Source organism: Astatotilapia calliptera, chromosome 18, assembly GCF_964374335.1.
Source record: "Astatotilapia calliptera chromosome 18, fAstCal68.1, whole genome shotgun sequence".
Classification (NCBI taxonomy): Eukaryota; Metazoa; Chordata; class Actinopteri; order Cichliformes; family Cichlidae; genus Astatotilapia; species Astatotilapia calliptera.
The window spans coordinates 26,048,912-26,074,346 of record NC_137439.1 but is presented as its reverse complement, the minus strand read 5'-3'; the positions used below and the strand labels follow the sequence as shown (position 1 = coordinate 26,074,346).

Below are 25,435 nucleotides of genomic sequence, written 5' to 3'. Positions count from 1 at the left end.
GTTTTGTGTTCTATGGAACGTTTTCTTGTCTGCTTTGCATGCACTTCTTGAAATATCAAAAAACAAAACCTGACATCCGGGTGTGGTCTTTTTGTATGCAATGCAAATCACCTGGGTTACTGTAATGTGGTCATTTGTCACACAAACAGCAGATGGCAACAGAGTTCTTTACATCCTTCATTAAACAAGAAGCACAGCCTGGGGACAATGAAATACTTGAGACTTCCACTAAAGTTTGTGTGTCATCTGCTCGGCAGTTTTAAGAAGTCAGAGCGTTTACGTGAAGAGGAACTGCATGAATCAGGAGTCTGAATCTACATTTGCCTCATCAGACGCGGGCTTGTGGGTGTGCACTTTCAGTCACAACTAAGTTAGTTTCATGTTATCCCTAAAAAGTATTTTATATCCCTTCAAAATGTTGTGAGGCAGTACAGTTTTTAGAAAGTATGACACAGTTCTCCTCTGCGTTTGTTTATTTCTGGCAGGGACAGGGTGAACTTTACTAGCTCATATAATAGTCTATGCAAAAATAATGCAAATGGAAGAGAGCACACTAAAAAACAGGCTCTCTATTACTTTGTATTTAGACATAATGTTCAGGTCCACAAAAACAAGATAAAAAAGAGAAAATGTTCATATGAAGGTAATATGAATCAACATAATGAATGTCAAGTACAAAATACCACTTTTTCACTGATGTCCCTTTTTTTGTTTGGAAAGTGGATGTGGGCGCAGCATGGTTTCTCCGTGTGACTACTCAGTGGTGGATGGACATTTTTTTTTCAGTTTCTGTTGGTGGTACTGAGTGTGAGGGCTGGCGGGGGGATTTATTTTAAGAGCTGTTTCAGATGTTTGAAAGACAGCGTTCTGTTTTGTGCAGACATATTGCCGCAACTTCCTCTTCTTTGAGACAACGCTGGTGGCTTTCACCTCTTTGTGGGAGGAAGACTAAGTTCACTGCGTTTGAAAAACAGGGTGTTTGCTCTACACACGCATTCATGAAGAAATGTGTAGCCGAGCAAAAACTGCAGGATACTGAGCGCAGGAAGTGATAAAGACAAAAACGAAAGGTTCTGAAGAAGGTTTGGGTTCTCACAGTCACAACATTTGGAGGAAATTCACGGATGGGTGTTGCGACCGGTAAAGAAAATGAGATAACAATAACAGTAATGTCACCACAGGCACATCTGCATTTTGACAGAAAGTGTTTCCTGTCACTCACAAGAAAAGTACAGACAAAGCACTGTATACCTCAGGAGAAACTGATTACATTTACCGCTACACATGAATGAGGTTATGTACAGCTCCTTTTTTTTTTCACAGACAAGACTGTTGTTAGTTGCTCTTTTCCCCTCCATGCATTCTTAACATGTTCTTAACATTTGTTAACTCTTCAGCAGCCAGCGGCTTTCAGTTGATTTCACAACAGAGGGAATCTTGTGAAATCGTGCGAACATCTAATGTCAGCCTAATGTCATTATGGCTGCCATAAAGACATTAGGATTCATTCTTTTAGCTGAGAGCGTAGATTTACTGAAACTTTACAGGAAAACATTACAAGTGAGTGAGGTGAAAGAGTAGTATGACGCTGAAATCAAAAGCAGATGATGAAAACAAATGAAAAGTTATCGTTAAAAATCTCCAATAGCAGACTACCAGGTACAGTAAAGCAGCTGAGAGAGGCTTTTTGCTATAAGCCAGGCTGCTACATCAGTACTAAACTAAAATACTTCAGCAACTGCTGGGTGATTTTTTATTTTATTCATTTGTTGATGCTTGTTGATGATTTCCAGACAATAAATTCAACTCTATCTTTCTTCCCACGTTAGCTTTCTGTCTTAAGAACACACGAACGACAACAGATTAAAATTAGCTTGTAATGCTAACCTTTTCTTTTCTTTGGCGCTATCATTAGTCATATGAGCAAATAAATGAACTTAAAGTGCCCCAATGGCACGGCATGTTTTTCAATACTGCTAGACAGACTGCTGTGGGAACAGACAAGAGCCATATTTGTAGCATACTGAATAGCATTAGCATTGCAGTCATGCTAGGATGCTGAAAGTGGCACTCTTGGTTCAAACACCATGGGTCCTGATGACTGTCACTTTGTCTTTGCCCTTAAATGTGGCTTTTAAACAAGTGAAACAGCAAAGGGGTGTACCAAGAAACTAACCAACAGTGTTCATCTGTGAAGCACGCTTATATCTGCTGAGTCATTTTACAAGATACAAAAGGAAGACAGAGAGCAACGCTGACCCATTTTTTAGAGCAGCTAGAACCCTTAATAACTGGTTTCCAAGTAAAAAGGATTTTAGAGTCAATTAGTGAATGACAGCTGTAAGGAAACCTCAACTCTTCTCAGAGATGCAGGGTTAGCAGCTGTTTGGCCTTCTTCTTGTTGAGGATTTAGTTATACACTACAAGAACTATGATGCAATATGATGAGGCATAACTGGAGCATAAGTGGACAATCTTCATTCATACATTTTTTGTACATTTCACAATAAAATCTCATCTGTTTAATGATAATAATAAGCTAATAATAGAAAGTACTACTATTTAATATTTGACACACCAAGTGGCTCCAGAAATTAAAACATACATGAATTGTCCAAAGAAAAAGAAAGAAAAAGAGGAAACAACTGTTAAAGCAGTTCATAAAATGTTATTAAGGTCTCATAAAGGTGTAACCTAACTGACTAGTATTTCATTGTAAAGTTAACAGTCATTAAAAAGGGGGGGGGAGAAGAAGAAGAAGTTGACCTACATCTCCCACATGAAGTGCTTATCTATGTTATCTGTTGCTTACATCACTGGGATTAAACTGGGGCACAAAAAGAGAGGAACTAAAACTGAAATGTATATAAATTTATGAATACAAAGGGGTTACTGGAATTTTAAAAACACTTTAGACCTCCAGAGAACAGATGAAAGGTTCCTGTCAACAAAGAAGCAGGAAGTAAAGAGTGAAACAGTTTCACGACTTGTTGTCTCTTAAGAGGTTTTGTTGGAAGACAGGGGAAAGCCAAACTGTCACAGCTCACAGGCCTGGGGAAGGATTAAGGATGCTAATCGAGGACGTTAGTAGTTTTTCCTCCATGATGTTGACCGATGTCAGGTTTTAGATCAAAATGTTTCCCGAGCTTTACGTTTCTAAAACAGAGATTGTGTTATACTTTCTGTGCCTGAGCTTCAATTGTGTCTAAAATGGAAACACTGAGGGGGCTTAGTGGTCTAAGCATCACACCACATAACCCACACTGTCCGTGGTTTGGTTCCGACATGTGACCTTTGTCGTCCCCCTCTCTTTCCCCCATGTTTCCTCTCTGCCTCCACCGGCAAGAGATTGTAAACAGAAACAAAACCCGTATTACAAAAGTCTGCCAAAAGACACAAGAGAAATTTACCACAAAGTGGTGCATAATATATGAGGCAGTGTTTGAGCCGCAGTTAAAGTAGATACAAAAGAGGCAGCATGTCAGCTGTTCTTGCATCATCTGACATTGAATCTTGAATTTTTTCACCATATGGGTGTTAAAATACTCATTTATAGAAAGGTTAGGTGTCATGTGGGAGATTTATGAAACCATATAACATAGCTGGTTTGATTTTATTGCACAATCAGCTGCAAACACCAAAGGGGGGGATAAACTTTTACTAAGTAACTCCCACAATGGCAAATTCAGTTCAGTTTGGTTCAGTTTAATAAAACTTGCTTTAAGGTGCTTTGTATTGTAATATAGAGACCCAACAATAATAGAGAGAAACCCCATCAATCAAGCGAGCCCCTCTGTGCAAGTATAGTGCGAGTATAATAACTTCAGTTTTATCTGAATTTAGAAGCAAGTTTGCTTAGGCTTCTGCCCCCGCAACCCAGCCTCGGATAAAGCGGATGAAGATGGATGGATGGATGGATGGATGGATAGAAGCAAGTAGCAAATGCTACTAAAGAACGAAGGTCTTCAGTTAGCTTTGACAAATTTACAAATAGCCAAAGCAGAACTATGATATTGCGTCAGGTCAATTTATGTTTATTTAAGATTTAGCAAATAGAGCCGTGGTGTCAAAGTCACTTTGGTTCCTGGTTTAGATGTACCCCAATTTGATATTAAGTGGGCAGATCAGTAAAAGAGCTGCACAATAACCTAACTTTCTTTTCATGTGATGCAGTACAAGGAAAGTTCACATTTAATAAGCCATTCATATTAAATGTGAGATATCTTATTACCTGTAGTTTAAGGAGCTTGAAAAAGAGAGCAACTTGACTTCTTCAAGCTTTTGTGAAGACATTTCAGCTCTCATCCAAAAGGCTTCTTCAGTTGTAAAACAAAAGGTAGAGGGTCACAGGTATTTAATACCTAGTGGCGGCTGTCCCTAAGAGGTACTCACTATTAATCACATGAGCCAAGGTTTGAACAAAGGCGTGGGTGATACCACTGGAGGTTTCAGGTGTAACCACTGTGAGATCTCGCGCTTCTCTATCATGTGACCTGTTGAGGTCACCTGATGCAAGATGTGACTTGGGGTTGAGACACCTGGGAAGCGAGCTCATGACTGCACTGTAGGTGGCAGACAGTTGGTGACATAATCCACTCCTTCTGTTCAATAATGGTCGTTCACAGGGATGTAGATGGCCTCTTTTACTTGTCTTTCTCTGTCCAAAATGTGAACGTTGGCGTCCTTAAAAGAGTGACCTTTGTCAGTTGGGTGCAGATGTTCAACTGAGTCTTGTACAGTTGAAGTGGCTGACCGCTTGGTTTCTCCAGTGTAGAGGTCCGAGCACTCCTTGACGCACTGCACAGCGTGGACTGGATTCCTTAACTTGTGTTTGGAAGTTTTGTCCTTGGGATAAACCAGTTTTTGTCTGAGTATGTGGCTGGGTCCGAAGTGCACTGAGACGTCGTGCTTAGAGAAAACTCACCTGAGTTTCTCTGATGAACCTGATGCATAAGGGATGACAACATTGTTCTGCTTGTCACTCTGTTTCTTGCTAGTTGTTGTCTGACCTTTACTGTGGATCATTACTGATTTGATGAAGGCCCAGTTGAAATTACGACATGTTGTAAGTGTTTTCTTTAGGTGTGTGTTTCTTTTTGTTTCCTTCGGGCTCAGAGGTAATGTTTTCTGCCCGGTGTTGCAGGGTCCTGATAACCCCAAGTTTGTATTCCAGAGGGTGGTGGCAGTCAAAGAGTAGCTACTGGTCTGTATGTGTGTTGGCTTCCCGTAAACTTCAGTGTTGAGGCTTACATCCAACTTTTTTCACACCTTGCCTCATGTGATGAGGCAAGGTGTCAAAAGGGACAGCCCCCACTTAGAACTTCCATGTCCTGGATGACTGAGAATCTACAGAGACTTATTAACCATACATAAGAAAAGTACAAACCTTCACATGTGTTGTAAAACTATTCTTTTACTTTTTATGATTGAAACAGTTTGTCAAGATCTAGACATATCTTTTTATTCTTTCCATGCATTTTCATAACCATGCTACAAGATCATTTTTACACTTGCAAAGCCAATGGGCTGAGTTTCACTCTTTGTCCATGTTTGACATTCCTGTATTAGAGGCTAGAGCTCATGGTGGTGTACGCACAATTGTAGCGCCAGACTCTCTGACTGTAGTGAACTCAGAGGTTATCATTTTCAAATGCAGGAACGTGTTTCTTAATTAAAAAATACAATATATATTTCAAGAGAGCAGAGGAATTTCTGCATTTAACTGGACACCGCTGCTTTAGCTAATGCAAAGATGCAGTCTTTCGTTATCTCAGTGGATTTTTTGGCCCATATAATGCAAATGACCAACAAGGCTAAGGAGCAAGAACATGCTATGTTTAAATTTGACTGTGAGAGCTGAAATAGCCTCAGCATCTAGTTCACTAATGTTTCCAAAAGTTAGAACAGTGGTACTGGCTCTCGAGGCAAAGTGGAATAGAGATTAAAGCATTTGCTTATCTGCTGCAGAAATTTCCACTGGCCTATTTGCATCCACTGACTTTAAACCAAACAAGTAATGATGCACGTTTGAGTACAGTATGAACAGAAACCTGTAGCTATTTGCTGTCTGTCTGTTTGCTCGTTTGCGTCATTCCCCAACTTCCTCTTTGTCGTGTGGTTGCTGCAGAATGTGACGTTCGTCTCTGCAGATATATAAGGCAACGCTGCGCGGGCTCGTCAAACAGACGCAGTTAGAGATCTCATAACTCTCTAAGAGCCCAACATTTAGTGATACATGTGCAAAGAATTGTTGCCATGCCAGGTTTAGTCACATCTCCAACAAAGGAGCTTCAGCAAATCAACATGGACACTGACAACAAGAAGACAGAGAAATACAGGTAAAATTTATTCTGGCCAATCAATATCATTACATCTGGTCTTGTTTTTGTTTGAATATAAGTAAAATAACTTTTGTTCATTTCTGTTTGATTAACCAGAGGGGGAAACCTGAAGTATCGGCTGCAGCGTAAATCATCCCAAGCCACAAAAACTGAGGGGTAAGTGAGAAAAAACTCAACTACAAGCTAAAAGCAAACCCTGCTCATATTTTATGCTTCATGTATGGATAACTGTGCTAACTTTATTCTCCTCGTTTACAGGCTTTGTTTTGAAGATATGTCTCAGTGGTCACAATCACTTGAGAGGCTTCTTTCATCCAAATGTAAGTTAATCAATACACTGTCTCAGACTCATCTTAGTCACTAAATGTCGAAAAACAATGGCTAACTGCAGATCTTTTTTTTACCATCTTTAGATGGAATGAAGATATTCCAGGCATTCCTGAAGTCGGAGTTCAGTGATGAAAACATTGAGTTTTGGGTGGTTTGTGAGGAGTTTAAGAAGATAAGAAATTCCTTCAGGATGTCATCCAGGGCGAAAAAGATCTTCAAACGCTACATTCAAGCTGAATCTCCCAGAGAGGTATGTAGCTCTTGATAATCCAGACAGATTTATGGCACTTTACAGAACAAGGAGCGCTGGCTGCTTTAGTTTTTCTTCATTGGTCCTCATTATGTTTCCTCTGCTTCCAGATCAACATTGATCAAAAGACGAGGGAAAGGATCCAGCAGAACATAGAGGCGCCTTCTACAGTGTGTTTTGATGACGCTCAAAAGATCGTCTACGGGTTAATGGAGAGGGACTCTTACCCACGTTTCCTCAAGTCTGACATTTACAGGACTTTAACGGACTCCACATCACAATCGGTGAACATGTAAAAAGAAGTGGAGCCTGAGACTTTGTGTGTGTAAAAGCTGGACTTTGACGCTACGCCCAGTACTGGACTACCTGAGAGGAGCCGTGACGTCTGCTTGTTTGTCCTGAGACTGGTGGTGATGGACACCAAAACTAAACCCAGTTTATTTCCATTACATTCATACTTTTCTAAAGAGTTGGAAAATAAATTGGGAGTGGCTAAGACCTCATCTGAACTTGTTAAAAAGACTTAGCCGGCACTTTAGTGAAAATCTGTGAGAAGAGTTTGCTAAGAAGCAGACAGTGTGCTTGGAAATGCTGTGTACAGGTCACGACTGCTTTCCCAAAACGCCACAGTTCTCTAAAGAGAATGCTGGGGACTTTCTGAGTGAGGCACCAGGAAGCATGTGTGGTCAACGCCATCCACACAAAATGAAACTGCACAATCCGATATCTGCACATGCACATCATCTGAAGTTTATTGTTATTTCACTAAAGCAATAAAAAAGTAGATGTATCTAGATGTGGATATTATGCACAGCCTTGTGAATTTAACATTTTTTACATAGTGACATCAGTGCTGACACAGTAAGCCGATACATTGTAATGATAGTAATCTATTATAAGCTATATGTTAAAAAAAATGTATTCCAGTTTGCGAATGTGAATAATAAATGGGTTTGTGACAAATAATAAAAACAAACTGTTTTAAATGTACATTGTGACTACATGGTTTTTTTGAGACACAAAGAAGAGCTGCTTAAGCTTTAGTTAAACACCTTTTTAAGAATACAGGAAGTGACTTAGTCAGCAGTTCATTCATTTCTTTTTCTCAGTCATTCATAAACTGTCTCACAGTTATAGTATTTACTACCCAGTGGGTTTATGATATGTAGAACAGCACAACGTACCAGGACACCTAATCTTGAAACTGTGGCCTCATTTCTTTTCCATGTTATATAAGTAATTCTTTTTAACTGTTTTTAAGAAAAAATCCTTTGCACAGGATGTAAACAGGAAGCAGCTGGCCTCATATAACTACGTTAGCTTAGTTTAGCTCAATGCAAACACACTGAAAATTAGGAGGACCTCGAGAGCCTAATCGTTTTGTTTGTTTCCTTTGTTTTGCTTTTTTGACAATTATTTTAAAGTAGCAAGTTTAGTAATCATGTTTTGCTGAGCCAGCAGGGTTTTTAAAAAATCCCTTTAAACTCCTTAATATACATTTTTCCCCAGTGAAAAGGGGATACCATCACAAAGAACTATTCATTTTAAACTGTCCATATAAAAAGCATTCTATATTGTATCAGCCTGTTGCAGCTGCACTATGGATTGTTTACACTGACTGAAGAATGCCGGCCATGCCATTAAACCAATAGAAGCCTTGCACGTTTTTTTGTGCAGCCGAGGATCTTTGGTGTCTTTGAGACTGCCAAAGTTACTACTATAGTTCAAAATCATGATATGCATCGAGCATCAGTGAGGTTTCAGCAATTTCGAGTGCTACGTGAGCAGACAGGTTGTTACAAAATTCTTCCACCTACACACGGTCTGTTCTTACATCAGCCTTTCATGTGTCATCGGCCTTTCATGTTCTTAAACGGGTTATCGTCCCACCATCCTGCAAGTCGCTCAGCCTTTCGCCACCCAGTGTCTCATTCCTTAGTGTACCAGATGTTGCCGTTGCATGTTCCTGTTAATGCAGCTAAAAGTTTTAAACTGAAACTGGATTTGTCGGGGCTTTTTTAAAAAAAAGAAATTTTGGCTTTTTTTCTTTTTTTTTAAAAAAAGGAAGTTTATCTGTGAGAACACATCAGGTATCACTCTGCTAAAGGTTACAGAAATTAGGAAGATCTGTTTAGGCCTAACTGCTCCACCACATCCTCTTTTAATCTCACTTGTGTACTTTTGAATTTGCACAGACACACAATGAGAGAGAGAGAGAGAAAGAGAGAGAGAGAGGCATATATGTAAGCAGTCATGACCCTGAAACACCTTTTGGGTTGTCAGGTGAGTAAAACACAACAAACTAAAGGTTAAGCACCACTAATGCCATGTTGTGTTTTTGTCAAATAAACTTTCAAAAGGATCTGAACTTTTTGAAAAATTCTTCTAACTATTATTTTAATCTTTAGTCAGTCATGGCTGACATGGATGGACCGCTGTCTGCTAGTCATTTCCCTTTTTACACTGGTCTGTGTGTTGGCAACAAGATGATCCGGTGATACGTCAGTCATATGATTATAAGCCACTATCAGAAAAAGTGAGTTAGGGTGCTTTTTTAACCACCCTGAGATACTAATCACCAATGCGTTATTGATGACTATCTACTACCCATTAAGAATACTACTCAGCAACTAAGACTAAAAGTCACCAATGAAACTCTTAGCCACCATATGTGTCATTAGATGGAAGCGATCATGCTTTCAGCACGTGACAGATCTTGCTCAACCAGTTCAACAAAGAAGGCTTTGTTTTACATCTATTTTAATGACATGTAAACACGTTCCACAGAGGAAACATTCTGCCAGGTGCAAAAATTTGCTTTTACCAAACGTGATGCTTAAAAATAATCTGCGCTTGGAGGACGACAGTGAACCTCACGGTACAAAAGTCAACTCACCTGAAGTGGCTTACAGACTTTAATTAAAGCTAATTCAAAAGACAGTGAGCTGAGCTGATACTGGCCTCCTTAAGATCATGCTGCTAACATGACTAAAAGACAGAAGTATATGTTCAGCTCATTTTTCATTTTTTGTTTAAATCCAAAGCAGGCCACACTGTGCACATGCACACACACATTCATACATATTTTTATATATATATATACATGTGTGTGTGTGTGTGTGTGTGTGTGTTTGTGTGTGTGCGTGTGTGTGTGTGTGTGTGTGTGTGTGTGCTGTCAGCGTTAATCTCGTTAAAATGACGTTAACGCCATAACCGCATTAACGCGGCAAATCTCCGTTAGCGAGTTAGCGCGGATCACCCCGTATGTGGGGCTGCACGGCGTCAACGCGTTAGCATGGTTAGCTTGTTAACGCGTTAGTGCCGTCCAACCCAACGCACCAGGTGATCTGTGCTAACTCACTAACGGAGATTTGCCGCGTTAATGCGGTTATGGCGTTAACGTCATTTTAACGAGATTAATGCTGACAGCACACACACACACATTATATAAATTTAAAAAAAAAACACCCAGCACGCCCCTGCGGGCGGTTTATCCTTCAAGCTCGGGTCCTCTACCAGAGGCCTGGGAGCTTGAGGGTCCTGCGCAGTATCTTAGCTGTTCCCAGGACTGCCCTCTTCCGGACAGAGATCTCCGATGTTATTCCCGGGATCTGCTGGAGCCACTCGCCTAGCTTGGGAGTCACCGCACCTAGTGCTCCGATTACCACGGGGACCACTGTTACCTTCACCCTCCACATTCTCTCGAGCTCTTCTCTGAGCCCTTGGTATTTCTCCAGCTTCTCGTGTTCCTTATATATATATATATATATATATATATATATATATATATATATATATATATATATATATATATATATATATATTTCCTCATCCCCACAAACATTGCAAATCTAAAGAATATAAACGTAGACACAGACAGTTGATGTGATAGGCTTTTTTAAACTCAGTAACAGTAAGGGTGAAGTCTTAAATCTATTAAATCTGCCCTAGTTCGCATCAGCCAACTCATACAAAAACCAAATTTGAGGCACAAAATGTCTCAGGTTATTCTGACCTGCAGGTCAATGGACCGCGAAAGAAAACAATAACCCACCGCTATCTCACTGCGCTGATGTGAATTGCAAATAAAAACTTGTAAAACTTTTTTCATCTTCCATACTTTCCACTGCTGCACTATGTAAAACAATAACAATTAAACACTGCTGACCATGACCCTGCCATTCAAATGAAGGCCCCATGTTTAGATCTGGACCATAAGAAGGTTATATATAACTTTTTTTACAACAGGTGTTAAAGAAATTTGCAGAATTATCTGTGAGTGGCTTGCACAACAGAAAAGCTTTCAGGGACTGTGATGTCTGTAACTAATGGAGTTTTACTCATATGTGAAGCAGTCACAGTTTTGTGTATTCTGCAATCAACGTACACATTTGTGTCCTAAATACGTGTGAATTAACTGCTTTTATGTAGATAATGGTGTAACACGCAGGCAAGGGCAGACCTGGTCATGCTGTTTTGCTCGCCTACTCTGCTTCTGTTTACATACTTCCCCAGTAATGACCTTAATAAAAAATCATCTGCCCCACAAAGCATCCATATTTAGTCATGTGGTCCTGTTCTTGATTTTCATGTCAACCATGTAAGTAGGTAAGATCATTTAATCTCTCTTCTTTTGGGTTCTTTTATTAAAATAAATGTCTATTAGTTTAAACAAATTGTTGAAAGCACACTGAGTTAGCTGCTTTCTCTCTGTCAGCTACTTCCTGGTCACAAAAGCACACTCTGGTCAGGCAGACCACACGCAGATAACGTGCATCATGTCCTAGTTTCAGTCACAAGTTCAACTTTAAACTTGTCTGTACCGGTTTGTGTTTGATATGTCTGGTCTTTCAGGTCTCTTATTTACAGCGTATTAACTGTTCATACAATCATTCCCTGATAAACAAATGCAAGCTGTTTTTTTATTATTCTCTGTTAAAGGAACCTTTACATCTACATTTTATCATACTGACGGCTAGTTGAACTTAAAGAAAAAGTTAAAGAAAAAAAGAGGAGCTAATTAGTTAGAGATAGCTAAGTTAGTTAAAGGGGACATGAAATGCTACACATATAACAGCTAATATACACCATTGAGCCCTGCTCTCAAAAACTGACATAGATGTTAGACTGTCTGTGAAGCTGGATTTAAGAAATCAGAGCTAGAAGTTAAAGTTTGGCTGTCTTCTGTCAGTACTCAAACTAATAGACTCAAACAGGCTCTCCTCTACACAATCCTCATTTATAAAGTGCTTTACAAACAGCATTTTGATTTTTAGTTTTAGTGTTGTTATTTTCCTCTGAGTCAGCGAATCTGTCTCTAGTTAGCTAACATAAGCTAATGTAAGTCTATTAGCTGCAACAGACCAACCGCATGACGTTACGTACCGTACTGACAGAAGATGGCGCTAAACATGTTTTTCAAACTTGAACTTTGAGCCTCGATTTCTTAAATCCAGTGTTACATCTATGTCAGTATTTGAGAGCAGGGCTCAGTGGTGTATATTAGCTTGTGTGTGTCTAGCATTTCATGTTCTCTTTAAGAGTCAATGTTGTAGTTTTTGTTAGTAAATGTATTTTCATGAAACCTATTGTGTACTTTCACTGTGTCCATATGAATGTGTTGCTCTGCTCTGACGTTTCCTCCACCAGCAAACCAATATTTCTGCTTTCAAATGTAATGCCTGTTAAATAGATTGTAATGGCTAAAATGATGTAAACATGCTACAATCATGTTTTCACAGGATTCTGTGCAGTCCTCTGAATAACTAAGTGCATCCCTGTCATGCTCCGGGGTCTGTTTTCTGATCTTGCTGCGTTTTGGGACTTACCGATTTAGTTATTTGAATATTATGAGATTCCTGCATTGCCTAGTCTTAATGTGTTTCTTATTTTTGTACTATTCTGTGAACAGTCTTGTTCTTGGTTTCCAGTTGGTTTAGTTTTTCCTCCCTTTCTGTTCCTCTTTCTCTCATGTCACTTCCTTTCGTATTTAGTCCTTTTGCATGTATGTTTCCCTTATCTACTTATTTCCCTTCCTGTTTCCTTCGTCTCTTCCCTGTTTTTCGCCCTTTTGTATTTCCTTGTGAAGTCAGTCTCATCTCCCTGTTGATTCAAGACCAGAGACCTGGAGCTGCAAAACATGCCCAAATCAAATTTTGAATGCATAAATGTGATCACAGAGTTGTATAGTGGTGCATGTTTCACACCTCAGTGGTTGTCATCAGCAAACCATCTGACATCCAGTAATAGAAGAATATGTCACACCAGTCATGCCACTGCTGTGTTATTCTGACTGCGCATGTAAACTTGAACCTGCATGTAAGGAAACGTTCCAGCCAGTATGACATCAATGGTTTAAATGCATGCACTGCCATCATTTGCTGTTTGTACATATTTTGAAAAACATGTCCATTTGAGAATTCAAATATTATTTGAATGACTAAGCAAGTTTAAAACAGACGTATCCAGAGTAACTTGCTCCCATGCTGTCAATGAGTATACTCTATTCAAACTCAAAGTCATATTGTCCTAATTAGAGTAAGTACATTTTAAAAGCAACCCCCTTGCCTGCTAACAAACTTCTACATAATCACAAAAGAAGGCATCCCCTGCCTCAGTATGACAGTATGATATACTATATATATTAGACTGTTCCCCCCATTCCATGCAAGGCCACCTGGGTTGGCTGGAAGACTGTTTACTTAGCCTGGCAGGGCGAAGGGCACTGTCTCAGCTGAACTCTGGACACACACACACACATACACTGATATGCACACACTGATCCCCCCTCCCTTTCCAAACGTCTTCGATGCTTGTGCCCTACTGGGGAAGATGGCAGTTGACTGGACCAGCGCAGACATGCTGCAGGACCGGATGCGCTGTCTACACCGGCTCTCTCTTACTCCTTACCCGCCCCTGTTGCTTGTCTTGTGTTTCTATGGTGTATTGATAGTCATGTGCTTTTTGTGCTCAGGTGTTTTTTTCTGTTATCAAACTGTTCTCCCACTAGGAGCTCAGTCTGAGTGGAGTTTTTTTTCTCCTCCTCTTACCTCATGTTATGTATTTTCGTTGTTTTTTTCCTATCAGCCTACCTTTCTGACATGTCTCCCCAATGTGATGTTTGTGTAAAGTTGGTCAGAAGGTTCCTTTGTAAGTGCGCATGCGCCATTAGCGTGCTGCCTGCTGTAACCCTAATTTCCTTCGGGATTAATAAAGTATTCTGATTCTGATTCTGATGATATGGCAGCTGCACAGCACAGGACAGAAAGGACTTGGCCCCGGGTAGTGAGAATAGTACAGGGGATTTTGGGAATTTCTTTCCGAGATCTGAACTCAAACTATGCTCGCCGTGTCCAGAAAAAGGCTACCTGTGTTGATGTGGACTCCATCCACCTGGGTAATAAACTGTCCCTCTGCCTTCTGGAAGAAGCTATAGGACTATAAAAACAAGAACCACCAGACAGCATAAATACACACCTTTAAAGAGCAGGCGTGTGTCAATTTCACCATGTGAGTGCACAATGACATTAAGGAATCTTTGAACCTTTATCAGTATAGCACTGGTATCACTCCAGGACTTGACAATCAGTGCATCCCCAGTGCTCTGTGTATATTATCTGTATTTGTTGTTTATTTATGATAAATGTGATCATTTTGTAAAGGAAATCATCACTTCCATTATCCTTTCAGTGTTTCTGATGCACATGCTTTCAGCCGAGTTCTTCCTCTCTGCTTAAGTGATGCTATGCTTTAAAATTCTAAAGAGGTACTTCAGTTCAGTGAAAAAGTAATTTGAGTGTTCCCATACTAATTATTCTGGTGAGGAAGAGCGTGCATTGAAATATAAAATCTCTAATTTAGCTTTTTTTTTCTGTTCTCTGCTAGTTGAAATAACACCAGTTCATTCCATGTTATTATTTTACATATATACCAAATAACCAAGATTTTATTTTTATTGAAAATATTAATTCAGCCCAAGTTTCTCCTGCTGATATTAAAGCGTCCCTTCCAAGTTTTAATCTCTTGATCATCTGATGTTTCACTCCAACTATGTCACTTCTTTAATCTTTTCTGACACAAACACATTTGTTTGATGCTAACAAATTACACAAGACAACGCAGTAAACATTAAAGATAGATAGATAGGAGGAACTGCTGTAAAACTGATAAACGAAACTTGATCTGTAACAGTATCAGCACTGACGTGAGTTGTGCGATGTAGAGACTGAACAACTTTTAGCCGGAAAATGTGGTAAAAATGTGAGCGTGGGGGTAAAGAAAAACAATTTGCTGTATTCTGAGCATTCATGTGACTCCTTCTTATGTAACAATTCAAGAGACAAGGTGCAGCAGGGTGACAACGTCAGAGAGCAGCGTCAGTTGTTTACTTGTTCCACTCTGATCCTGACTTTCATCATGAGGATGGAAGAGCCAGGATCCAACAGAAAAGCTGTGAATGTGAAGACCATTCCTCAGGATGTACTCTACCTCGAATGAAATTAAAGTTGTCTCATTTGTAATACAATGAGGAGGGTTTTTAAGGCTTTTTCTGCAACTGATACCGAGTACACCATTTAAATATTCCAGCTGTTATCCTCTCTAGTTTTTCCTTCATGACCTCAGACTGCATTTTAATATTGCCGTATCTGATGTTTTCTTTAAAATGCAAACAAATCCAAATCATGTGCTGTTCTCTTGTCAGCAGACAGGAAACAAATGAAGTAAGCCTCTCCTGGGACACTATTTGAGCACAAAAGTAATTCTGACTTGCATTCAAGTCAGTTTTGTTTGTAGTGACTGTTTTGTTTATAATGAAGTTATGTTTTCTCCGTAAAATTTGGACAAATAGCATTTCATTCTGAAGTCAGAGCTCTTTGAAAAAGGCCTGGACATCCAACCCGCCTGTCAAGAGTTCCAGACGTTTGACAGTCCAGAGGAAAGACAGAAAGCAGCCAGTATTTACCAAATTCGTCCAGGCTGAGTCACCTAAATCAATAAAAACCGTGTTCATGAAAAGCCTGGAAAGCAAGCGTGAGCACTACCCTGTATAATCTGCACGTACAACAACCGCAACACCTAGAAATTGAAACTGCAATCACAGTGTAGGTGGCTGGATGCGATACATTATCTTCTGCATGAGGGAACACTATGTTCAGATATATTATCCGTGTGTTATTGCTATCCAATTTTTGTGATTTGGATTTCTAGTCAATGGAAGCCATTAGTCATTGTTTCCTTCTTCCTGTGGCACATGAGATAATCACAGCCCACTAGAGAATGCTACTTTCTCATGTTTCATTCAATCTAAGCAATGCAAAGACCTTTTTGATGCAGCCTCTAAACAGAGAGGCTCTGGAAAGCACTGCGAGGCCTTGAGGATAAAGAGCACTGAAAACATAATACAACATGATTCCGGCCCATCTAGTCTGCAGAGTGACCTCTGTGTCTGGCACAAACTGACATCATTTGTGTTGTTGACAGTGGAAAGTGTTGCACAGACAGACTGGGGAAGTGTTGCTGATGGGCACCATGCAGACACTTCCCCTTCTCTCAAAATATCCCAACAGACTGATGGCCGTGCCACTGAAACTTCCACACTACAGGGAGTACCATCTGGTGCACAGATAACACTTGGATGGAACTAAAAGTAAAACTCTGCTTTTCAATAATGTGATGCTTCTGGGTGAGATAGCCATTGTTTCAAGTGTGAAATTCAATATTTATTGATCAATACAAGTGAAATGTAGATGGCCAGAGGGCTGTTGCATGTATTCTTGCACAATCTTCTCATGTGTGCATCATAAAGCATTGCGATCCCCGAGAGTTTATTGTGATAGCGATATATTTAAATTGTTCAAGCGTTGCAAAAACGGAACAAAAACCCCCATCTGTGTTTTCATGGGTGTAAAAAGTGCATCACGTCTCTTTGCAGTTGGTGTGCTACTGCCACACAGTGGCGACTTGAAAGACGTGCAGGCAAAATTTAAATTTGAGCCACTGAAAAACACCAAAAATGATGCAGCGAAGAGTAAACATTAAATTAATCTTTATGTTTAAACTGTAAATGATTATATATCATCAACCAGATCAGCAATTTTGTTATAAAAAATGTGCCTCCTTCCATGCGGTGTCCAGTTGGTTGCAATTCAATTAATTTTGGAAATGATGATTAGAATTTGTCCATCAGCAGAATAAGTTGTCAGGAAATCATTAAAGTGCATAAAGGGCCAGTTGAAACACTTGTTGGAGGATGTGGAAGAATCTGACTGCATGTGATAACCAGTGATGGGAGACAACAGGAACGTTTATGTCAGGCGCAGTGGCCCGTGGACATGGGATGGACTCAAGTGCAGATTCAAAACCGGAGGCCAGGGGTGAGGTGTAACGAAAAGAGATTTATTTTTACAATGCTCAGAGGCTAACAGAAAGTGCAGACTGAATCAATGAACATAAACTAGGTGTCTGAGGCGAGAGAAAAATACTGTGGTGATAACTAGATGGCAGGGATAACTGGGTGCAGGTACTGGGCAGGGGAAACTGTGGCGGGCCAGGGCACTGAAACAGAGGACAGAGCAGTCAGGGGAATCCAACAGAGGTTTGCGAGTGAATCCAAGGATAGTACACTGAGCTGTCTTACAAGCTTGCAGGTGGGGGTTGCGTGGAGGGGGGAGGCAGGAGAGGTCCAGGTGGGTGCTGCATGCAATGCAGGGAGGCAGGCAGCAACTGGTATCCAGGAGAGCTTGGTAGGTGGGTTTCAGAGGCTGACGAGAAAAAACAGAGATTCGGTTAACACACACGATTAGTCACCAAGGAACGGACGTGAGGCCGAGAACTGACTAAAGTTGGCAGATAATCTGGCGAAGACCAGTTGAGTGCGCCGGTCATAAATACTGCTGGTACGATTGCCATCAGGTGAGGAGCAACAAAGACTCCACCCAGTGGGGAGGAGCTGATGCTGTGGAAAACCACCCAGACCACGACAGTTTAGGTATCTAGGCAAACATCTGTCAAGAAAAACACAATTAGTGTGCCAAGTGGTGGGAGGTATTCTATCTTGTTATTTCTATAGTACACAACTACTGTACTGTGCAAAAGTCCTGGGCCACCCCTCATTTATATTTTGCTTTCAAGGTGTTAGGTTTTCTGAAGGTCTTTTGTTGTGGATTTTCGGATGACATGTATACCTATATACACTATATATCTATCTGGACTGAACAGATAGATATATAGGGGCGATCGTGGCTCAGGGGGTTGGGAAGCGCATCTGTAACCGGAAGGTCGCCGGTTTGATCCCTGGTCGTTGTGCCCTTGGGCAAGACACTTTACCCTACTGCCTACTGGTGTTGGCCAGAGGGGCCGAGGGCGCGATATGGCAGCCTCACTTCTGTCAGTCTGCCCCAGGGCAGCTGTGGCTACAACCGTAGCTTGCCTCCACCAGTGTATGAATGCAAGAGTGAATGAATCGTGGCATTGTAAAGCGCTTTGGGTGCCTTGAAAAGCGCTATATAAATCCAATCCATCATTATTATACTGTAATGTTTGCATAGACTCTTAAGCACAAGACATTTTGCCCTCACCATAGTTTATTGAGGTGGTACAGTAATAGGGAGGTTAATGCCAGGGAGAGTCCTCCTGAACAATTCACTCTCCAGCTCCAGTAACTAGCTCTCCCTTAAGGATCATTGGTATCATAGACAGGAGGAGTAACACTCTAAATATGTTAAGTTTGAAGAGCTCGCTGCTTGTTCTTGTTCTTTTTTTTGGCAGCCATTTTCTGTTGTGGGGAGGGTTTGGGGAGGGTAAGGGTCACTGCTTTGAACCTCATACACTGTTCTTTTTTTTAACCTGTTCTGAACTAATTTCCACCCACTGTAAAGTTATTCTGTTCTTATCATCTAAGGCCAGTGTGCATAGTTTCTTTGCTCTACAAATCAGATGAGTCTGCAATTGAACTTTCTAAGCTGGAATGTTAAAGGTCTAAATCATCCAGTCAAGAGACGGAGGGTTTTGTCACATGTTAAACACCGTAACACTGACGTGGCTTTCCTGCAGGAGACCCACGTCAGGGCCTCTGATAATGTCCGTCTCTTCTCCCGTTGGAGGGGCCAGTGTTTTCACTCACTTTTCCAAGCTAGGGCACGTGGGGTCTCTATATTGGTCAGGCAGAACATTCCCTTTGAGGCCCACAATGTCATAGCAGACAAATATGGTAGATATGTCATAGTCATAGTCCTCAACATGAAGAAGAAGGCTTTCAGGAGCAAAGTGAAGGAGGAGATGAAAGCAGCACAGCGGGAGGTGAAACGCTGCCTGAGGGAAGCAAAGGACACCTACAGGAGGAAGGTGGAGCAGAAGTTGGAGAGGAACAATATGAGGGAGGTCTGGAATGGTGTGAAAACCATCACAGGCCACAACACCAAGAAAAGCACAGTGGGGGGGACTGTGGAGAAGGCAAACGAACTCAACAACTTCTTCAACAGGTTTGACCAGCCCACAACCCCCCCACCCTCACCCTCACCTTCACTACAGAGTCCTCTCCCCACTCTCCTGCCTCCCTCGCTTCCCCCCCTTCCTGACACCATGACACTCCCCTCCTCCAATCCCTCTCTCAGCAGCAAGACATCTCCCCCCCTCCCCTCCTCCCAAACACCTCCCAGTGTCACAGTGGATCAGGTCAGGAGGCAACTGAGGAAGCTTCGTCCCAGAAAGGCAGCAGGCCCAGACAAGGTGTGTCCTAGGATGCTAAAGGCGTGTGCTGCTGAACTTGGGGAGCCGCTACAACGAGTCTTCAACCTCAGTCTGCGACTGGGGAGAGTGCCCGCCCTATGGAAGACATCCTGCATCGTCCCGGTCCCCAAAAAGAACCGGCCCAATGAGCTGAATGACTTCCGACCGGTGGCACTGACGTCACATCTTATGAAGACTCTAGAGCGGCTCTTCCTCAACCTCCTCCGACCACAGGTACAACATGCCCAGGACCCACTACAGTTTGCATACAAGGCGGGTGTCGGAGTGGAGGATGCCATCCTGTACCTCCTACACAGAGCCCACTCACACCTGGATGGGGGAAAAGGCACGGTCAGGATCCTGTTTCTTGACTTTTCCAGTGCCTTTAATACCATCCGGCCCTGTATGCTTCAGGAAAAACTGAACAGGATGGAGGTGGACCCCTGCCTGGTGGCTTGGATCTCCGACTACCTCACCGACAGACCACAGTACGTCAGGCTGAAGGACATCACGTCTGACACTGTGGTCAGCAGCACAGGAGCACCACAGGGAACTGTGCTGTCCCCTCTTCTCTTCACCCTGTACACCTCTGACTTCTGCTACAACTCTGAATTATGCCATATTCAGAAGTTTGCAGATGACACGGCCATCATGGGGTGTATCTGGGATGATCAGGAAGAGGAGTACAGAAGTCTGGTGAGGAACTTTGTCGCATGGAGTCACACAAACCACCTGCAACTCAACACCTCAAAGACTAAGGAACTGGTTGTGGATTTCGGGAGGTCTAGAGCAGGTCCACTGCCGGTTCAGATAGAGGGGGAGGAGGTGGAGGTGGTCAACAAGTACAAGTACCTCGGGCTGTGGGTGGACAATAAACTGGACTGGTCATGCAACACAGAGCACCTGTATAAAAAAGCCCAAAGCCGACTGTACTTCCTCAGGAGGCTGAGGTCTTTTAACATCTGCAGGAAGCTCCTGAGGATGTTTTACCAGTCGGTGGTTTCTGGAGTACTTTTCTATGCTGTGGTGTGCTGGGGGAGCAGCACAGCAAAGAGGGACTCATCCAGGCTGGAGAAACTGATCAGGAAGGCTAGCTCTGTGGTCGGCATGAAGCTGGACACTCTGGTGACAGTGGCAGAGAAAAGGACATTAAAGAAACTGATGGACATTATGAACAATGCTGGGCATCCTCTGCACACGGCCATTAACAACCAGAAGAGTCTGTTCAGTGACAGGTTGCTTCTCCCCAAGACAAGAACTAACAGACTTAAAAACTCCTTTGTCCCACACGCCATCAGACTGTTTAACTCCTCTCTGGAGGGGAGAGGGAGGGGAAACAGGAGGACAAAGGAGGGGGGAACAACTAAGCTGTAGTGCCTCTTCACCTCACTGTACAATACCTTGTGCAATACTTTTTGTAAATAGTCAACAGTGCAATAGACTCAATACTTGAAATGTGCAATTCACTTGTATTTTTATTTTTTATTCCTATTTATTCTGTTTATCCCCTTTGTATATTTTATTTATATTTGTCTCTGTATTTATATATGTGTGTGTGTGTGTGTGTGTGTATATATATATATAACAATTCTGTAACTGTAACTTCGGTCGTTGCTGTGCTTTTTTTGGAAGTCGAATTTCCCAGAGGAACCCACCCGAGGGATTAATAAAGTTCTATCTTATCTTATCTTATCTTATCTTGTCAGTGGGAAACTGTATAACAGTCTTGTTGCTCTAGTAAATGTGTATGCTCCTAATACAGATGACGAGAATTTCTTTAAACAACTATTCTCCTCTTTGCCCGACTTAAATGTCTACTCTCTTTTTCTGGGGGGTGATTTTAACTGCTGGTTAGACCCAGCCCTGGATCGCTCATCCACTAAGAGCAATGTTTTAAGCAAATCTGCATCTGTCATTCATGCCTTTCTATCAGAATATGGAATGTGTGATGTTTGGCGTACTCTAAATCCTCATAAAAGAGATTACTCCTATTTTTCACATGTGCACCATACATATTCAAGAATTGATTACTTTATCATTGACACTAATTGTCTGCAGCAGGTCAACTCCTGTGCCTACCATAGCATAGTTATTTCAGATCACGCCCCTCTTACTTTGTCTCTGTCTCTTCCACATCCTCCTGTTAAAGCTGCACAATGGCGTTTCAACTCGACCCTCCTGTCGGATGAAAATTTTGTAAAGTTTATCCAGGATGAGATACGCTTTTACTTTGCCACCAACTCTTCCCCAGAGACTTCCAGCCTTGTCGTATGGGATGCCTTTAAGGCGTATATCAGAGGCCAGATTATTGCTTATTCGGCAAGAATTAAAAAACAGTCCACCCATGAAAGGAACAAGTTAATGCAACAGATTAAGGAGACTGATGAACAGTATGCTCTCAAACAGAGTCATGAAATATTTAAAAAGCGTGTAGAACTTAAAACAAGACTTGACCTACTCACAACGTACTCGACTGAACGTTTACTCTTACATGACAAATCCAAATTTTATATGCATGGTGACAAACCTGATAAATTACTGGCGAGCCTTCTAAAAGGTTCTCGGGCAAGGCAAAGTATTCTTAAAATTCGACAACAAATTCAAATTCAAATTCAAATTTTATTTGTCACACACACACAACCATACACAGTATGACATGGGGGTGAAATGCTTGTAGCTGTACAATGCCCGACCATTAAATGACAGAAGAAAAGTTTTACAATATTTACAATTTACTACAAAAATTTACAAATTAACTTAGGAATTTACAGTAAAAATGTGCAAATAGCAGAAGAGATTATAAAGATAAGGATTGTAAATTATAGGAATTATAGGATTATAGGAAATGTGTGGTGGTGCGTGTGGTGACGTGTGTGAGAGTCCAGTCTTATAGTGACGTGTTTGGGAGAGTCCAGTCCTACACCTGGTTCAGGGCCCGAATAGCCTGGGGGAAGAAGCTCCTCCTCATTCTCTCTGTTTTGGCCTTAAGGGAGCGGAAGCGCTTCCCAGACCTCAACAGTGAGAAGAGTCCATTGTTGGGATGGGAGAGGTCCATCATAATCTTCCTAGCTTTGGACTTGCACCGCTTGGTGTAGATGGACAGCAGGTCAGGGAGCTCTGATTGAATGATGCGTTCTGCCGAGCGCACCACCCTTTGCAGATCTCGTCTGTCCTGCTTGGTGCTGTTCCCAAACCAGGTGCAGATGTTTGACGTCAGGACGCTCTCGATGGTGCAGGAGTAGAAGTTCTTGAGCACAAGATGGCAACATAGTCACAGATCATGAAAAAATCAATGAAGTGTTCAGGGATTTTTACTCACAGCTTTACACCTCAGAGTCCCAAACTGACTGTAATGCAATTAATGAGTTTTTAGCTAAACTTAACATTCCTGAAATTCCAACAGAACTTAAAACAAGGCTGGATGAACCCATCTCCCAGTTAGAAGTTTCCTTGGCTATAGCTTCGATGCATTCTGGTAAGTGTCCAGGTCCGGATGGCTTTCCGTCAGAATTTTTCAAACACTTCTCTTCATTACTGTCCACGCAGCTTAGTGCAACCCTCACAAGGATCTCTTCCTCGATCATTCTATGAAGCCTGTATTACACTTATTAAAAAGAAAGGAAAAGATCCGTTGGAATGTGCCTCCTATAGACCCATTTCTCTACTGAACACAGACGCTAAAATATTAGCCAAGATACTTGCCCATAGACTAGAAATAGTTCTTCCAAAAATTATTTCGAAAGACCAGACAGGCTTCATTAAAGGTCGTCATTCATATTTTAACATAAGGAGGCTATTTAACATAGTCTACTCCAGCTCTACAGACTCTGATGAATGTGTGGTCTCTCTTGACGCTGAAAAGGCCTTTGATCGAGTTGAGTTTGATTATCTCTTTGCAGTCCTTGATAGATTTGGCTTTGGAGCGAAATTTACTTCATGGATCAAATTACTCTATTCTCAACCATCTGCTACAATACGAACTAACCTCCAATTGTCAAAACCCTTCAAACTTCACAGAGGCACACGCCAGGGATGTCCTCTCAGCCCCCTGCTTTTTGATCTGGCCATAGAACCCCTTGCCATTGCGTTCCGCAGTTGCAAAGAGGTACACGGCATTTGGAGAAACAATACAGAACATAAGGTCTCGCTCTATGCAGATGATCTCCTGCTCTTTATTTCTAAGCCCTTAGCCTCACTACCATCTGCATTGAATCTGCTTAGTCAATTTGGTCAGATTTCAGGGTATAAACTGAACCTTAATAAAAGTGAGCTCTTCCCGCTAAGTAGCAAAGCCAGTATGTTAGACTTCACCTGCTTGCCCTTCAGAGTTGAAAGGACAAAAATTACATATTTGGGAATCACAGTGACAAAAAAACATAAAAACCTTTTCACAGAAAATGTGAGTGCATTGCTGAACCAAGTGAAGCGGTCCCTTACCCACTGGACACCACTCTCTATGTCTCTGGTAGGACGTATCAATTCAATTAAAATGACCATTCTACCCAAATTTCTATACCTTTTCCAGGCCATACCCATTTTCATTCCCAACACTTTTTTCAATAAGCTGGACTCTGTCATCTCATCTTATCTATGGCAGGGTAAACGCCCAAGGCTCAATAAGATGCATCTTCAAAAATCTAAAATTGAGGGTGGGTTTGCACTTCCCAACTTTCGTTTTTATTATTGGGCTGCTAACATACGATGTTTGGTGTTTTGGTATTTTTACCATAATCGGAGTGGTTGTCCTGACTGGGTCACTATGGAATTGCATAGTGACAACAGTATATCCTTACTAGCTGCACTTTGTTCTCCACTCCCATCCTCTTCATTCAACTTCATTCCCAACCCTGTAGTGGTGCACTCATTAAAAATATGGGGCCAGTTTAGGAAATATTTTAAACTTTGTGACTTCTCCCTCCTCAGCCCCATTGCATCTAACCATTTCTTTAAACCTTCTACCCAGGACGGTGGGTTTGCGGAGTGGCACAGAAGTGGAATAACTTGCTTTAAGGACCTATTCATAGCCAACAAACTAGCATCATTTGAACAACTTGCTAATAAATATATTCTTCCACCATCACACTTTTTCAGATACTTGCAAGTCAGGCACTTTATTTGTTCCCAGATTTCAGGCTCAAGCCCTCCACCAGAGCCTACACTACTAGAAACTATTCTACAACTCAATCCAACCAATAGAGGGCTGATTTCCTTGCTTTACAATAAAATGTTAAATTTGACACATACCTCTTCATCCAAGCTCAAGACACTGTGGGAAGAAGACTTAAACATGACAACCTCTGATGAAACATGGGCCTCTATACTCAAACATGTCAACACTACATCACTATGTGCCCGCCATTGTTTAATCCAGTTCAAAGTGGTGCATAGAGCCCATTTCTCAAAATCCAGATTATCCCGTATCTACCCTGAAATCACTCCATACTGTGACAGATGCAAAACTGCTGAAGCCTCACTGGTCCACATGTACTGGTCTTGTCCCAATCTCACTCAGTTCTGGTCAGAGGTTTTTCGTACCCTGTCCAGAATTCTCAGTGTGACGCTGGCCCCCGGCCCCCTTCTTGCTCTGTTTGGCATCAGTGGGAATGAGGTGCTTCTACCGGCCTCTAAAAAACAGGCATTATCATTCTGTTCCCTGTTGGCCAGAAGGGCAATCCTACTGAGGTGGCGGGACGCTGCCCCTCCCACTCACAAACAGTGGTTATATGACCTCATGGCCTGTCTAAAACTGGAAAAGATAAGACACTCACTTCAGAACTCCACTGGGAAA

The 25,435-nt window shown here is 41.6% G+C and overlaps 1 protein-coding gene and 1 long non-coding RNA gene across 2 annotated transcripts; one reads left to right on the top strand and one right to left on the bottom strand.

Annotated features, from left to right (window-relative positions):
- The first annotated feature begins 6,171 nt into the window (after positions 1 to 6,171).
- Positions 6,172 to 7,911, top strand: LOC113010657 (regulator of G-protein signaling 13-like). The gene is made up of 5 exons (XM_026149836.2): positions 6,172 to 6,338; positions 6,438 to 6,497; positions 6,600 to 6,661; positions 6,755 to 6,921; positions 7,032 to 7,911. Exons 1-5 carry the CDS (start codon positions 6,256 to 6,258, stop codon positions 7,215 to 7,217), a joined length of 558 nt encoding a protein of 185 aa, XP_026005621.2. The 5' UTR covers positions 6,172 to 6,255; the 3' UTR covers positions 7,218 to 7,911.
- Positions 7,912 to 17,295: 9,384 nt separating this feature from the next.
- On the bottom strand, positions 17,296 to 17,779 carry LOC145421915 (uncharacterized). The gene is made up of 2 exons (XR_013903290.1): positions 17,558 to 17,779; positions 17,296 to 17,475 (listed from the first exon to the last, which is right to left on the bottom strand). It is a non-coding gene; the product is annotated as an uncharacterized LOC145421915 (long non-coding RNA).
- Positions 17,780 to 25,435: the final 7,656 nt, after the last annotated feature.

What these genes read in the sequence shown, in the direction of transcription:
- LOC113010657 (XM_026149836.2), top strand. Translation starts at nt 6,256, where the DNA reads ATGCCAGGTTTAGTCACATCTCCAACAAAGGAGCTTCAGCAAATCAAC. An exon ending in AAGAAGACAGAGAAATACAG is followed by an intron (nt 6,339 to 6,437) that starts GTAAAATTTATT and finishes TTGATTAACCAG; the next exon opens with AGGGGGAAACCTGAAGTATC. An exon ending in CAAGCCACAAAAACTGAGGG is followed by an intron (nt 6,498 to 6,599) that starts GTAAGTGAGAAA and finishes CCTCGTTTACAG; the next exon opens with GCTTTGTTTTGAAGATATGT.